This window comes from Rhinoraja longicauda, chromosome 34, assembly GCF_053455715.1.
Source record: "Rhinoraja longicauda isolate Sanriku21f chromosome 34, sRhiLon1.1, whole genome shotgun sequence".
In the NCBI taxonomy this organism is placed as follows: domain Eukaryota; kingdom Metazoa; phylum Chordata; class Chondrichthyes; order Rajiformes; family Arhynchobatidae; genus Rhinoraja; species Rhinoraja longicauda.
This window is the reverse complement of record NC_135986.1, coordinates 24,351,650-24,368,131: the sequence shown is the minus strand read 5'-3', so window position 1 is coordinate 24,368,131 and position 16,482 is coordinate 24,351,650. Positions and strand designations below refer to the sequence as shown.

The 16,482-nt window shown below is 48.8% G+C and overlaps 1 protein-coding gene across 1 annotated transcript in view; it reads left to right on the top strand.

The window, feature by feature from the left end:
- LOC144609242 (syntaxin-5-like) overlaps positions 1–16,482 on the top strand; it is a 52,602-nt gene that overhangs the window by 19,279 nt on the left and 16,841 nt on the right. Inside the window, 4 exon segments of the mRNA XM_078427666.1 lie at positions 1,042–1,273; positions 3,938–4,008; positions 12,946–13,001; positions 13,872–13,942. Coding sequence (XP_078283792.1) covers positions 1,061–1,273; positions 3,938–4,008; positions 12,946–13,001; positions 13,872–13,942 — 411 coding nt within the window. The 5' untranslated portion in view covers positions 1,042–1,060.

Sequence of the window (16,482 nt, the reverse complement as noted above, 5' to 3'; positions counted from 1 at the left end):
GGGGTGATCTTATAGAGGTGTACAAAATCATGACAGGAATAGATCGGGTAGACCCTCTCTTGCCCAGAGTGGGTGAATCGAGGATCAGAGGACATGGGTTTAAGGTGAAGAGGGAAAGATTTAATAGGAACCCGAGGAGGTAACTTTCATACAAAGGGTGGTGGGTGTATGGAATGAGCTGTCGGAGGGGGTAGTACAGGCGGGTAGTATTGCAACGTTTAAGAAACATAGATAAGACAGGTTTAGAAGGATATGGGCCAAACGCAGGCAGGTGGGACTAGTGTAGATGGGGCATGTCGGTCGGTGTAGGCAAGTTGGGCCAAATGGCCTGTTTCCACGCTGTATCACTCGGGGTTGGACTAGTGTATGGGACATGTTGGCCGGTGTGGGCAAGTTGGGCTGGTGGGCCTGTTTCCACTCTGTATGTCTCAGGGTTGGACTAGTGTATGTGGGACATGTTGGCCGGTGTGGGCAAGTCGGGCTGGTGGGCCTGTTTCCACGCTGTATGTCTCAGGGTTGGACTAGTGTATGTGGGACATGTTGGCCGGTGTGGGCAAGTTGGGCTGCTGGGCCTGTTTCCACACTGTGTGACTCAGGGTTGGACGATTGTATGTGGGACATGTTGGCCAGTGTGGGCAAGTTGGGCCGGTGGGCCTGTTTCCACACTGTGTGACTCAGGGTTGGACGATTGTATGTGGGACATGTTGGCTAGTGTGGGCAAGTTGGGCCGGTGGGCGTGTTTCCACGCTGTATGTCTCAGGGTTGGACTAGTGTACATGGGACATGTTGGCCGGTGTGGGCAAGTTGGGCTGGTGGGCCTGTTTCCACACTGTGTGACTCAGGGTTGGACTAGTGTACGTGGGACATGTTGGCCAGTGTGGGCAAGTTGGGCTGGTGGGCGTGTTTCCTCGCTGTATGACTCGGTTGGACTAGTGTATGTGGGACATGTTGGCCAGTGTGGGCAAGTTGGGCTGGTGGGCCTGTTTCCACACTGTGTGACTCTGATTCTAACCTGCATTCCCGTTCTCTTCCCACTTGCAGGCCGAGGTTATGAGCCTCGATGAATACGCGAAGACGTCACGGTGCCTCCAGTACTGATCAGGGAGTGTACCTCGGGCCGACGCAGACTCAAGTACTCTCCTCCTCCTCCTCCCTCCCTGCACTCTCCGCCCCTTCCGGCCCCCCACCACTTACTTTCAAGGACGACATCATGTCGTGTCGCGACCGCACGCAAGAGTTCTTCGCTGCCTGCAAGTCCATGCAGAACAGACAGGTGAGCGCCTCTTGTAAGATGGGCGGGAGGGGAGGTGTGGTTAAAGCGAGGGGCTTGCACTCTGTAGAGGGAAGGGTTTAGGTTGTATGGGGACGTTTGGCAAGACTGCAGCTCGAAGAATGCTTTAATGCAATTAATGCCAGAGTCACATAGAGTGGATACAGGCCCTTCGGCCCAACCTGCCCACGCCAGCCAACATGTCCCATCTACAATAGTCGCACCTGTCTGCATGTGGCCCACATACCTCTAAGCTTGTTCTGGCACCGGCACGGTGGTGCAGCGGTAGAGTTGCTGCCTTACAGCTAATGCAGCGCCGGAGACTCAGGTTCGATCCCGACTACGGGCGCCGTCTGTACGGAGTTTGTACGTTCTCCCCGTGACCTGCGTGGGTTTTCTCCGAGATCTTCGGTTTCCTCCCACACTCCCAAGACGTACAGGTATGTAGGTTAATTGACTGGGTAATATGTAAAAAATGTCCCTAGTGTGTGTAGGATAGTGTTAGTGTGCGGGGATCGCTGGGCGGCGCGGACTCAGTGGGCCGAAGGGCCTGTTTCCGCGCTGTATCTCTAAATCTAAATCTATGTACCTTCTCCTTTGAGTCAATTTCCTCCAGTGCCATAGTGAGGCTCACCGCAAATTGGAGGAACAGCACCTTATATTTCGCTTGGGCAGCTTGCAGCCCAGCGGTATGAACTTTGACTTCTCCAACTTTAGATAGTTCCTCTGTCCCTCTCTTCTCCTCCCCCTTCCCAGTTCTCCCTCTATCTTCCTGTCTCCACCTATATCCTTCCTTTGTCCCGCCCCCCCTGACATCAGTCTGAAGAAGGGTCTCGACCCGAAACGTCGCTCGTTCCTTCTCTCCTGAGATGCTGCCTGACCCGCTGAGTTACTCCAGCATTTTGTGATACCACCTTCTTTCGTATGTCAACTACAACAATCAAAAGTGGCAATTGGTGCTTCAGAGTACCGTAGGTGACGCTTTGCTGCAAATGTTGCCAGTTCCGCAGAACTACCCAGGGTGGACAACAAGGACATAAAGCAGCTCCCATCCCAATACATTCAAAACTCCGCTGCCCGTCTACTCACCCACACCCCGATCCGTGACCATATAACCCCCGTCCTTTACAAACTCCACTGGCTCCCCATCCCCCAGAGAATCCAGTACAAAATCCTCCTCATGACCTACAAAGCCCTCCATAACCTGGCCCCATCCTACCTGACCGACCTCCTCCACAGGCACACTCCCACCTGCACCCTCCGCTCTGCTGCTGCCAATCTCCTATCCCCCCACATCCGGACCAAACTCAGATCCTGGGGGAACAGGGCTTTCTCCATCGCTGCTCCCACCCTATGGAACTCACTACCCCAAACCGTCAGAGACTCCTCCACACTCACCACATTCAAAACATCACTGAAGTCTCACCTGTTCAGTACTGCCTTCAACCACTGAAGGTCACCTCACCTTCTGTCTCCTTTCTCTGTTCGTTTACTTATTTATCTATTTATTCACTTCCCTATGTTCTCTAAATCCCTGTAAAGCGTCTTTGAGTATATGAAAAGCGCTATATAAATGTAATGCATTATTATTATTAATGCATTATTATCTCTGTACCTGTCTAATTGCTTCTTAAACATTGGGATTGTCCCAGCCTCAACTACCTCCTCTGGCAAAATGTTTAGGAAAGAACAGCGGATGCTGGTTTAAATCGAAGATAGACACAAAACGCTGGAGTAACTCAGCAGGACAGGCAGCATCTCTGGAGTGAAGGAATGGGCGACGTTTCGGGTCGAGACCCTTCTTCAGACTTCTCGGTCTTCTCAGAAGAAGACCCTCCTTCTGTCTGCAGAAGGGTCTCGACCCGAAACGTCACCCATTCCTTCTCTCCTGAGATGCTGCCTGACCCGCTGAGTTACTCCAGCGTTTTGCGAATAAATACCTTCGATTTGTACCGGCATCTGCAGTTCTTTTCTTACACAGTCTGAAGATGGGTCTCGTCAGTGGGGGCGATTTACCGAGGGCCAATTAAGGTATAATTAATCCACACGTCTTTGGGATGTGGGAGAAGACTGGAGGAAAGCCACACGGTCACAGGGAGAACGCGCCGAGGTCAGGATTGAACCCGGGTCTCGAGCGCTGTGAGGCAGCACCTCTACCCACTGTACCACCCCAAAGAGTTCTCCGCAGCTTAGAAATCTATTGGGAGGAAATTTGATCAAGGTTCTACGGATCTTATCGAAACGTATAAGATTATTAAGGGGTTGGACACGTTAGAGGCAGGAAACATGTTCACAATGTTGGGGGAGTCCAGAACCAGGGGCCACAGTTTAAGAATAAGGGGTAGGCCATTTAGAACTGAGATGAGGAAACACTTTTTCAGTCAGAGTTGTGAATCTGTGGAATTCTCTGCCTCAGAAGGCAGTGGAGGCCAATTCTCTGAATGCATTCAAGAGAGAGCTAGATAGAGCTCTTAAGGATAGCGGAGTCAGGGGGTATGGGGAGAGGGCAGGAACGGGGTACTGATTTTGGATGATCAGCCATGATCACATTGAATGGCGGTGCTGGCTCGAAGGGCCGAATGGCCTCCTCCTGCACCTATTGTCTATTGTCTATTGGATAAGAATTGCTTCCGTTGTTTCTTAATGCCCTTCTTCTTTCACTTTCAGAATGGATTACAGGTGAACAAGCCTCACCTGAACCCAATGCGTCAACAAAGCGAATTCACAATCATGGCCAAGTGAGTGTTGTCACCCCTGGGTTCTGTTGGGCTGTGCAGTGGGTGTCCACTGGGCATCCAGGAGTTAAAAGTGTTTGGCGACCGGGAGATCACGTCGGCCAAGGCCTTTTGAGCAAAGGTGTTCAGTGAGAGGATCGCTCAGTCCACCTTGACCTGCGTGATCTTCCACTTGCCAAACGGTGGCGGCACGGTGGCGCAGCGGTAGAGTTGCTGCCTTACAGCGAATGCAGCGCCGGAGACTCGGGTTCCATCCCGACTACGGGCGCCGTCTGCACAGAGTTTGTACGTTCTCCCCGTGACCTGCGTGGGTTTTCTCCGAGATCTTCGGTTTCCTCCCACACTCCAAAGACGTGCGGGTTTGTAGGTTAATTGGCTGGGTAAAATGTAAAAACTGTCCCTAGTGTGTGTAGGATAGTGTTAGTGTGTGGGGATCGCTGGGCGGCACGGACTCGGTGGGCCGAAGGGCCTGTTTCCGCACTGTATCTCAAAAATCTAAAAAAAAATCTAAAAATCAAACACTTTAATTCCCACTCCCACACTGACATTCCTGTCCTGGGCCTCCTCCACTGTCAGAGTGAGGCCCAGCGCAAATTGGAGGAGAAGCACCTCATATTTCACGTGAGCAGCTAACACCCCAGTGGTATGAATATTGACTTCTCTACCTTCAGGTAACCCTTGCTTTCCATCTCTCTCCGTCCCACCCCCACCCATTTCACTATCGTCCTGTTGAGTTTCGCTGCCCGTATAACCTTCTCCGCAGCCAACAACGGACCATTGTGGGCCCCACCTTTCCTTGATCATCGTTTTGGTTTATTTTGCATATCTTTCATTCATTTGTCCTTTGTACCTTCTATATCTCTCTGTTCCCTTTTCCCCTGACTGTGTGAAACTGGTCCACATATTGTTCTGCAGGTCTGCAGTGCAGACATGACAGCAGTACATGGCAGCCTCGGCCACTAATTGGCAAGGATGGGGAGTGCACAAGAAGTCGTCTCAGTAGACACCAACCAACATTTACTTTGTGCTAAAGATAGACACAAAGCGCTGGAGTGATTCAGCGGGCCAGGCAGCATCTCTCGAGAACATGGATAGGTGACGTTTCGGGAGGGGACCCTTCTTCAGACCGATTGTAATTGGGGAGGGGGCAACTGGAAGCGAGAGAAATAAAAACCAGGATAAATCAGGACCGGCAACAGGTGACCTGGGGCAGGGAGGTTCCCTGATAGGCTGATAGTCGGCTCGAGACCGGTGCCAGCCCAAGAGCGATACGTTTTGTGTCCATCTTTGGCATAAACCAGCATCAAAGGATATCTTTAAGGCAGAGATAGATAGATTCTTGATTATTACGGGTGTCAGGGGATATGGGGAGAAGGCCCATTGAATTCTCTGCCTCAGAAGGCAGTGGAGGCCAATTCTCTGAATGCATTCAAGAGAGAGCTGGATAGAGCTCTTAAGGATAGCGGAGTCAGGGGGTATGGGGAGAAGGCAGGAACGGGGTACTGATTGAGAATGATCAGCCATGATCACATTGAATGGCGGTGCTGGCTCGAAGGGCCGAATGGCCTACTCCTGCACCTATTGTCTATAGTCAGCTCGAGACCGGTGCCAGCCCAAGAGGGATACGCTTTGTGTCCATCTTTGGTATAAACCAGCATCAAAGGATATCTTTAAGGCAGAGATAGATAGATTCTTGATTAGTACAGGTGTCAGGGGATATGGGGAGAAGGCAGGAGAATGGGGTAAGGGGGGAGAGATAGATAGATCAGCCATGATTGAATGGTGGAGTAGACTTGATGGGCCGAATGGCCAAATTCTCCTGATCTGCAGTTTCTTTACATTGCACTTTATTTGGTGCCGTTTGCCAATGATTGCAAGCACCAAATACCAAGAACAACAGGAGATGCTTAGATAATTGTACACCATCCCATTAAACGGCCGAAGACAGATATGGCACAAGATATGGCAAGCAGCAGCAAGCAGCAGCAGTAGCAAGCAGCAGCAAGCAGCACCAAGCTGTGTTGCTTGGGAAGTAGTGTGTGGGGATTGTGTGGGGATTGTGTGGGGATAGTAAGGAGTAAGACCTGTGTGATCTCCCGGACTAGTTTCGATCGCCTAGCTTGGGGTCGGAGAGGAATTTCCCGGATTTTTTCCCAAATTGGCCTGGGTTTTTTATCCGGTTTTTCGCCTCTCCCAGGAGATCACTCAGTTCTTTTGGGTGGGCGGTTGGAGCGGTTGGAGTAGCGGCCGGGCGGTAGGTTTAGTAACCGAGCGCGGGGCTTTGTTTGGAGAGTATGACTGCCAGGGCAGTTTTTTGTTCTGGGTGTCAGATGTGGGGAATCTGGGAGTCTGATAGTCTTCCAGACATCCACATCTGCGCCAGGTGTGACGAGATGGGGCTCCTAAGGGACCGTATTAGGAACCTGGAGCGGCAGATTGATGACCTCCGTCTGGTCAGGGAGAGTGAGGAGGTTATAGATAGGAGTTACAGGGAGGTGGTCACTCCTAGACCACGGGAGGTAGACAAGTGGGTCACTGTTAGGGGGGGCAAGGAACAGAGGCAGGGACTAGGGAGTACCCCGGTGGCTGTACCCCTTGGAAATAAGTACTCCTGTTTAAGTACTGTTGGGGGGGACAGCCTACCTGGGGGCAACGACGGTGCCCGGGCCTCTGGCAAGGAGTCCGGCCCTGTTGCTCAGAAGGGTAGGGAAAGGAAGAGGAGAGCAGTAGTAATAGGGGACTCTATAGTGAGGGGGTCAGATAGGCGTTTCTGTGGACGCAGTCGGGAGACCCGGATGGTGGTTTGCCTCCCTGGTGCCGGTGTCCGGGATGTGTCTGAGCGTGTCCAGGATATCCTGAAAGGGGAGGGAGAGGAGCCAGAGGTCGTGGTACATATAGGTACCAACAATATAGGTAGGATAAGGGAAGAGGTCCTGAAAAGAGAATTCAGGGGGCTAGGAAGAGAGTTAAAAAAAAGGACTTCCAAAGTAATAATCTCAGGCTTACTGCCTGTGCCACGCGATAGTGAGAATAGGAATGGAGTGAGGTGGAGGATAAATACGTGGCTGAGGAACTGGTGCAGGGAGCAGGGTTTCAAGTTTCTGGATCATTGGGACCTCTTCTGGGGGAAGTATGACCTGTACAAAAAGGACGGGTTGCATCTGAACCCGAGGGGAACCAATATCCTGGCGGGGAGATTTGCTAAAATAACTGCGGAGACTTTAAACTAGTACGGTTGGGGGGAGGGACTCAAACACAGATAGCTAATAGGCAGTGTGTGAGGCAGGAGGCAGAAAAGGGAAACACTCAGACCCAATATGTAGGAGAGAAAGAAGGGAAAAGAAATAAACTGAGAATAAGAAATGATGGGCCCCTTAAATGTGTATATTTTAATGCTAGGAGCATTGTAAGAAAGGTGGATGAGCTTAGAGCCTGGATTGACATCTGGAAGTATGATGTTGTGGCGATCAGTGAAACATGGTTGCAGGAGGGTTGCGATTGGCAATTAAATATTCCAGGATTTCATTGTTTCAGATGTGATAGAATCGGAGGGGCAAGAGGTGGGGGTGTTGCATTGCTTGTCAGGGAGGATATCACAGCAGTGCTTTGGCAGGACAGACTAGAAGGCTCGATTAAGGAGGCTGTTTGGGTGGAACTCAGAAATGAGAAAGGTTTAGCAACACTTATAAGGGTGTATTATAGACCGCCAAATAGGGAACGAGAATTGGAAGAGCAAATATGTAAGGAGATAGCAGATATTAGTAGTAAGCACAGAGTGGTGATTGTGGGTGAATTTCAATTTTCCGTATATAGACTGGGAATCACATTCTGTTAAAGGGCTGGATGGTTTGGAGTTTGTAAAATGTGTGCAGGATAGTTTTTTGCAGCAATACGTAAAGGTGCCTACCAGAGAAGGGGCAGTGTTGGACCTCCTGTTAGGAAATGAGATGGGTCAGGTGACGGAGGTATGTGTTGAGGAGCACTTTGGGTCTAGTGATCATAATGCCATTAGTTTCAATATCATTATGGAGAAGGTCAAATCTGGACCAAGGGTTGAGATTTTGGATTGGAGAAAGGCTAATTTTGAGGAGATGAGAAAGGATTTAAAAGGAGTGAAATGGAAATTGTTGTTTTATGAAAAGGATATAATAGAGAAATGGAGGATATTTAAAGGTGAAATTTTGAGAGTACAGAGTCTTTATGTCCCTGTTCGGTGGAAAGGAAAGAATAATAATTTGAAAGAGCCGTGGTTTTCCAGGGAAATTGGACACTTGGTTCAGAAAAAGAGGGAGATATACAATAAATATAAGCGGCAGGGAGTAAATGAGGTTCTTGAGGAATATAAAGAATGTAAAAGGAATCTTAAAAAGGAAATTAGAAAAGCGAAAAAAAGATATGAGGCTGCTTTGGCAAGTAATGTAAAAGTAAACCCCAAGGGGTTCTACAGATATGTCAATAGCAAAAGGATAGTGAGGGATAAAATTGGTCCATCAGAGAGTCAGAGTGGACAGCTATGTGCTGAGCCGGAAGAAATGGGGGAGATATTAAACAATTTCTTTTCTTCGGTATTTACCGAGGAGAAGGATATTGAATTATGTGAGGTAAGCGAAACAAGTAGAGTAGTGATGGAAATTAGGATGATTAAAGAAGAGGAGGTACGGACACTTTTGAAGAATATAAAAGTGGATAAGTCTCCAGGTCCTGATAGGATATTCCCTAGGACATTGAGAGAAGTTAGTGCAGAAATAGCAGGGGCTATGACGGAAATATTTCAAACGTCATTAGAAACAGGGATGGTGCCGGAAGATTGGCGCATTGCGCATGTTGTGCCTTTGTTTAAAAAAGGTTCTAAAAGTAAACCTAGCAATTATAGACCTATTAGTTTGACGTCTGTGGTGGGAAAATTAATGGAAAAGATACTTAGGGACAATATATATAATTATTTGGATAATCAAGGCCTGATTAGAAACAGTCAACATGGATTTGTGCCTGGAAGGTCATGTTTGACTAATCTTCTTGAATTTTTTGAAGAGGTTACCAGGGAAATTGATAAGGGCAAGGCTGTGGATGTTGTCTATATGGACTTCAGTAAGGCATTTGACAAGGTTCCACATGGAAGGTTGATTAAGAAGGTTAAATCGTTGGGTATTAATAGTGAGGTTGCAAGATGGATTCAACAATGGCTGAATGGGAGATACCAGAGGGTAACGGTTGACAATTGTATGTCAGGTTGGAGGCCAGTGTCTAGTGGAGTGCCCCAAGGATCTGTGTTGGGTCCACTGTTGTTTGTCATTTACATTAATGATCTGGATGATGGTGTGGCAAATTGGATTAGTAAATATGCAGATGATACTAAGATAGGTGGAGTAGTTGATAGTGAGGTAGATTTTCAAAGTCTACAGAGAGACTTGGGCCTTTTGGAAGGGTGGGCTGAAAGATGGCAGATGGAGTTTAATGCTGATAAGTGTGAGGTGCTGCATTTTGGTAGGACAAATCAAAATAGGACGTACAGGGTAAATGGTAGGGAATTGAGGAATGCAGTGGAACAGAGGGATCTGGGAATAACTGTGCATTGTTCCCTGAAGGTGGAATCTCATGTGGATAGGGTGGTGAAGAAGGCGTTTGGTATGCTTGCCTTTATAAATCAGAGCATCGAGTATAGAAGTTGGGATGTAATGTTGAAATTGTACAGGGCATTGGTGAGGCCGAATCTGGAGTATGGTGTGCAGTTCTGGTCGCCAAATTATAGGAAGGATGTCGACAAAATGGAGAGGGTACAGAGGAGATTTACTAGAATGTTGCCTGGGTTTCAGCACTTAGGCTACAGAGAGAGGTTGAACAGGTTGGGTCTTTATTCTTTGGAGCGTAGAAGGTTGAGGGGGGACTTGATAGAGGTTTTTAAAATTATGAGAGGGACGGACAGAGTTGACGTGGGTAGGCTTTTCCCTTTGAGAGTGGGGAAGATTCCAACAAGGGGACATAGCTTCAGAATTGAGGGACAAAGGTTTAGGGGTAACATGAGGGGGAACTTCTTTACTCAGAGGGTTGTGGCTGTATGGAATGGGCTTCCGGTGGAAGTGGTGGAGGCTGGCTCGATTTTATTATTTAAGAGTAAATTGGATAGGTATATGGATAGGAGGGGATTGGAGGGTTATGGTCTGAGTGCAGGTAGATGAGATTAGGTCAGGGAGAAAGGTAGGCGTGGACTGGTAGGGCTGGACAGGCCTGTTTCCATGCTGTAGTTGTTATATGTTAAGTCAGATAGTTCATTCTGCACTGTCCTGAAAATATTTCATTGACAGCCCCCATATAAATGAGCACAGGCAAATCAGCCGTGCTTGTGGCAAAGACACACTGCCAACTCAACCCCGTGGGATGTGGGATGAAATTCCATTCATAGTTCAGCTGCTCTCCAGTCCAACGGGCTTAACTACTGAGGACAGCCAAAAGCAGGGTCCCATGCAACAGTGCAACAGACAATAGGTGCAGGAGGAGGCCATTCTCTGCGCCAGTACCGCCATTCCCTATTATCATGGCTGATCATCCACAATCAGTACCCCGTTCCTGCCTTCTCCCCATATCCCCTGACTCCGCTATCTTTAAGAGCTCTATCTAACTCTCTCTTGAAAGCATCCAGAGAATTGGCCTCCACGGCCTTCTGAGGCAGAGAATTCCACAGATTTACAATTCTCTGGCTGAAAAAGTTTTTCCTCATCTCCGTTCTAAATGGCCTACCCCTTATTTTTAAACTGTGGCCCCTGGTTCTGGACCTCCCCCAACATCGGGAACATGTATCCTGCCTCTAGCGTGTCCAATGTCTGAAGAAGGGTCTCGACCCGAAACGTCACCCATTCCTTCTCTCCCAAGATGCTGCCCGACCTGCTGAGTTACTCCAGCATTTTGTGAATAAATCGATTTGTACCAGCATCTGCAGTTATTTTCTTATATAACCCTTAATAATCTTATGTGTTTCGATAAGATCCCCTCTCATCCTTCTAAATTCCAGCGTGTACAAGCCCAGTCGCTCCATTCTTTCAACATACGGCAGTCCCGCCATCCCAGGAATGGGAACAGCTGGAAGTAGATTTACAAGGGTGTTGCCAGGACTCAAGGGCCTGATCTATACGCAGAGGCTGAGCAGGCCAGGACTCTAGTGCTTGGAGCGCAGGAGGATGAGGAATGACAGAAACGTAGAAAATAGGTGCAGGAGTGGGCCACTCGGCCTATTGGTACCTCGTTCAGAATCAGTACCCCGTTCCTGCTTTTTCCCCCTATCCCTCGATTCCGTTAGCCCTAAAAGTAGGAGAGGCGAGGGGACCGGGGTGCGGCCTACTGTGCCCTTGTGTCCGGCTACAGGAGGCACCCCCCACAGAACAAAGATAGTTCTCTTTTAACCTTTTATCTATAATTACATAGAGTCTGGGAGATCTATACCCTATATGTATTTTGAAACTGGATTTGTTGTTAATGTAATCCTGATCCCTATGTATCAATATCACTGTTATGCTTATTATTTTTTGAAATGAAAAAAAAAGATTTGAAAAGAAAGAAGATAGATGGGAGAGATGGGGGAAGGAAACATAGACAAATGGGTGCAGGAGGAGGCCATTCGGCCCTTCAAGCCAGCACTGCCATTCAATATGATCGTGGCAGATCATCTAAAATCAGTACCCTGTTCCTGCTTTCTCCCCATACCCCTGACTCCGCTATCCTTAAGAGCTCTATCTAGCTCTCTCTTGAATGCATTCAGAGAATTGGCCCCCAGCCTTCTGAGGCAGTGAATTTCACAGGTTCACAACTCTCTGACTGAGAGCCAGCACCGCCATTCAATATGATCATGGCTGATCATCTAAAATCGGTACCCCGTTCCTGCTTTCTCCCCACATCACTTGATTCCCTTTAGCCCCAAGAGCTAAATCTAACTCTCTCTTGAAAACGTCCAGTGAATCGGCCTCCGCTGCCTTCTGCGGCAGAGAATTCCGCAGATTCACAACTCTCTGGGTGAAGAAATCTTTCCTCATCTCTCATTTCTCTGGGTGAAAACGTTTTTCCTCATCTCAGTCCTAAATGGCCGACCCCTTATTCTTATAGAGGTGTACAAAATCATGAGCGGAATAGATTGGGTAAACGTATAGCATCTCTTGCCCAGAGTAGGGGGATCGAGGACCAGAGGACGTTGGTTTAAGGTGAGAGGGGAAAAGATTTAATAGGAACCTGGGGGGTAACTTTTTCACATGAAGGGTGGTGGGTGTATGGGACAAGCTGGCGGGGGAGGTAGTTGAGGTGGGACTATCGTAGCGTTTAAGAAACATTTGGACATGTACATGGATAGGACAGGTTTAGAGGGATATGGGCAGGTGGAACTGGTGTGTAAGAAGGAATTGCAGATTTACAATCTTAAACCAAAGATAGACACAAAAAGCTGGAGTAACTCAGCTGGTCAGGCAGCATCTCTGGAGAAAAGGAATGGGTGACGTTTCTTCAGAATGAGAGCGAGGGGAAAGGGAGACAAAAGACATAGAAGGTACAAAAGACAATGAGCGAAAGATTTGCAAAAAGCAATAATGACCAAGGAAAGGTGGAGCCTACAATGGTCCATTGTTGGCTGTTGGGTAGTTGATAACGAGTTATACAGACATAGAAACTCAACAGGACGATAGTGTGTGATGAAGGGCCTCGACCCGAAACGTCACCTATTTCTTTTCTCCAGAGATGCTGCCTGACCCACTGTGTCACTCCAGCGACTGTGTCCATCTTTCGAGAACATGGATAGGTGATGTTTTGGGTCTGAAGAACCGGAAGCATCACCTCTCGGTGTTCTCCAGAGATACTGCCCGACCCGCTGAGTTACCCCGGCACTTTGTGGCTTATTACGGAAGCTCTTAATTTCCCGTGCAGCTGAATAAATGTGTTGTCATGAAATTTTGTGTTTCTTTGCAGGCGAATTGGGAAAGATTTGAGTAACACGTTCTCCAAATTGGAAAAACTGACCATATGTAAGTGTTGCCACAGAGGACCATACTCACTTTCGGTTTAGTTTTATTATTGTTGCGTGCGCCGAGGTACAGTGAAAAGCTTTGTTTTATATGCTGTCCAAACAAATCAGATACTACTTTACATAGGTGGACACAAAATGCTGGAGTGACTCAGGCAGCATCTCAGGAGAGAAGGAATGGGTGACGTCTCGGGTCGAGACCCTTCTTCAGACTGGGTGGGCCGAAGGGCCTGTTTCAATAGACAATAGGTGCAGGAGGTGGCCATTCGGCCCTTCGAGCCAGCACCGCCATTCAATGTGATCATGGCTGATCATTCTCAATCAGTACCCCGTTCCTGCCTTCTCCCCATACCCCCTGACTCCGCTATCCTTAAGAGCTCTATCTAGCTCTCTCTTGAATGCATTCAGAGAATTGGCCTCCACTGCCTTCTGAGGGAGAGAATTCCACAGATTCACAACTCTCTGACTGAAAAAGTTTTTCCTCATCTCAGTTCTAAATGGCCTACCCCTTATTCTTAAACTGTGGCCCCTTGTTCTGGACTCCCCCGACATTGGGAACATGTTTCCTGCCTCTAACGTGTCCAACCCCTTAATAATCTTATACGTTTCGATAACTAAGGGTGCCTGTCTGTACTGAGTTTGTACGTTCTCCCCATGACCCGCGTTGGTTTTCCCCGAGATCTTCGGATTCCTCCCACACTCCAAAGACGTACAGGTTTGAAAGTTAATTGGCTTGGTATAAATGTGCAGCTCACTCCGAGGTATCCCTTTGTCCAGTTTGTGAATCCAACTCTTCAGTAGATATCGGTCTCGTCTCTTGCTTTGCACTGATTCTAACTCGCACTGACGGCGATTCTTGGTCTTGTTACAGTGGCAAAGCGGAAATCACTCTTCGACGACAAAGCCGTTGAAATTGAAGAACTGACATACATCATCAAACAGGTTTGGGGAGTTGCAATGCCTCGTGGCTGTTTCCTTTTAGTGTTGAGTCACGTTTTCCCATTGCTTTCCACACACCAAGAGGGGAACCAGTATTGATGCAACCCGTGAGGTAGACGGGAGGTCAGGACCGCTCTCGAATTGTTGGTGGGATGCTTCTGTTCAAAACGTGATAATAATGAGCCAATACCAATGGCCGGTCACGATGGCGCAGCGGTAGAGTTGTTGCCTTGCAGCGCCAGAGACCCGGGTTCCATCCCAACTATGGGCGCTGTCCGTACGGAGTTTGTACGTTCTCCCCGTGACCTGCGTGGGTTTTCTCCCGAGATCTTCGGTTTCCTCCCACACTCCAAAGACGTGCAGGTTTGTAGGTTAATTGGTTTGGTAAATGTAAACATTGTCCCCAGTGTGTGTAGGATGGTGTTAGTGTGCGGGGATCGCTGGGCGGCGCGGACCCGGTGGGCCGAAAGGGCCTGTTTCCGCGCTGTATCTCTGAACTAAACTAAAATATCAAACTTCGGACGGAATGTGGGAAGGCACGGTGGCGCAACGGCAGAGTTGCTGCCTTGGAGCGTCTGAGGCCCGGCAATCATGTGGCCTGTCCTCGACTGCACGCACCCTCACCGACCGCCGGCCCGACCTCCTCGTCGACTGCCACCACGACCGGGGTCTGCGCCTGACGCCTCCGCGGCACCGACCCACGGGAGATCCCCCACCCCGGCTCCTCAGCGGCCTCCCGGGAGGACTATGCTCACATATCTGTGTCATTAGTCCCGTTTCGGGTCATAGGACGATAAATCGCTCTTCACTCTCTTAGTCTAAGGTCATAAGTGATAGGAGCAGAATTAGGCCATTCGGCCCATTGAGTCCACTCCGCCATTCAATCATGGTTGATCTGTCTCTCCCTCCTAACCCCATTCTCCTGCCTTCTCCCCATAACCCTTGACACCCGCACTAATCAAGAATCTGTCTATCTCTGGCTTAAAAATATTCACTGACTTGTGGCCTCCACAGCCGTCTGTGGCAAAGAATCCCACAGATTCACCGCCCTCTGACTAAAGAAATTCCTCCTCATCTCCTTCCTAAAAAGAACGTCCTTAACCTCTGAGGCTGTGCCCTCTGGTCCTAGACTCTCCCACGAGTGGGAGAATTCTCTGCCTCAGAAGGCAGTGGAGGCCAATTCTCTGAATGCATTCAAGAGAGAGCTAAATAGAGCTCTTAAGGATAGCGGAGTCAGGGGGTATGGGGAGAAGGCAGGAACGGGGTACTGATTGAGAATGATCAGCCATGATCACATTGAATGGCGGTGCGTACAGGCTCGAAGGGCCGAATGGCCTCCTCCTGCACCTATTGTCTATTGAGTGGAAACGTCACATCCACTCTATCCAGGCCTTTCACTATTCTGTACGTTTCAATGAGGGTCCCCCTCTCATCCTTCTAAACTCCAGCGAGTACAGGCCCAGTGCCCACAAACGCTCGGCATCGGTTAGCCTACTCTCGGAGAAAACCCACGCAGGTCATGAGAGAACGTACAAACTCCGTACCGACAGTGCTTGTAATCGGGATAGAACCCGGGACTCTGGTGCTGTAAGCGCAGTAAGGCAGCTTCCAATCACCACTCACCAGGTGCCAAATGGCCGTCACCTCGAGCTGTAGGATGGTACGATGGCGTGGGTTCCAATTCCACCACGTGAGGAAAGACAATAGACAACAGGTGCAGGAGGAGGCCATTCGGCCCTTCGAGCCAGCACCACTATTCAATGTGATCATGGCTGATCATTTTATTCACAACTATTCTCTGCCACAGAGGGTAGTTGAGGCCAGTTCATTGGCTATATTAAGAGGGAGTTAGATGTGGCCCTTGTGGCTAAAGGGATCAGTGGGTATGGAGAGAAGGCAGGTACAGGATACTGAGTTGGATGATCAGCCATGATCATATTGAATGGCTGTGCAGGCTCGAAGGGCCGAATGGCCTACTCCTGCACCTATTTTCTATGTTTCTATTCTCAATCAGTACCCCATTCCTGCCTTCTCCCCATACCCCCTGACTCCGCTATCCTTAAGAGCTTTATCTAGCTCTCAGATTGGAAAGGCTTGGCTTGAATTCATTGGAACTTAGAAGGATGGGAGGGGATCTTATAGAGAGGTATGAAATTATGAAAGAACTGGACAAGCGGGACGCAGGAAAAATGTTCCCAATGTTGGGGGAGTCCAGAACCAGGGGCTACACACAGTCTAAGAATAAAGGGGAGGCCATTTAAAACTGAGGTGAGAAAAAACCTTTTCACCCAGAGAGTTGTGAATTTGTGGGATTCTCTGCCACAGAGGGCAGTGGAGGCCAAATCACTGGATGGATTTAAGAGAGAGTTAGATAGAGCTCTTGGGGCTAGCGGAATCAAGGGATATGGGGAGAAGGGTTACTAATTATGGGTGATCGGCCAATAGACAATAGATGCAGGAGGAGGCCATTCGGCTCTTCGAGCCAGCAACACCATTCAACGTGATCATGGCTATATAAGAAAATAACTGCAGATGCTGGTACA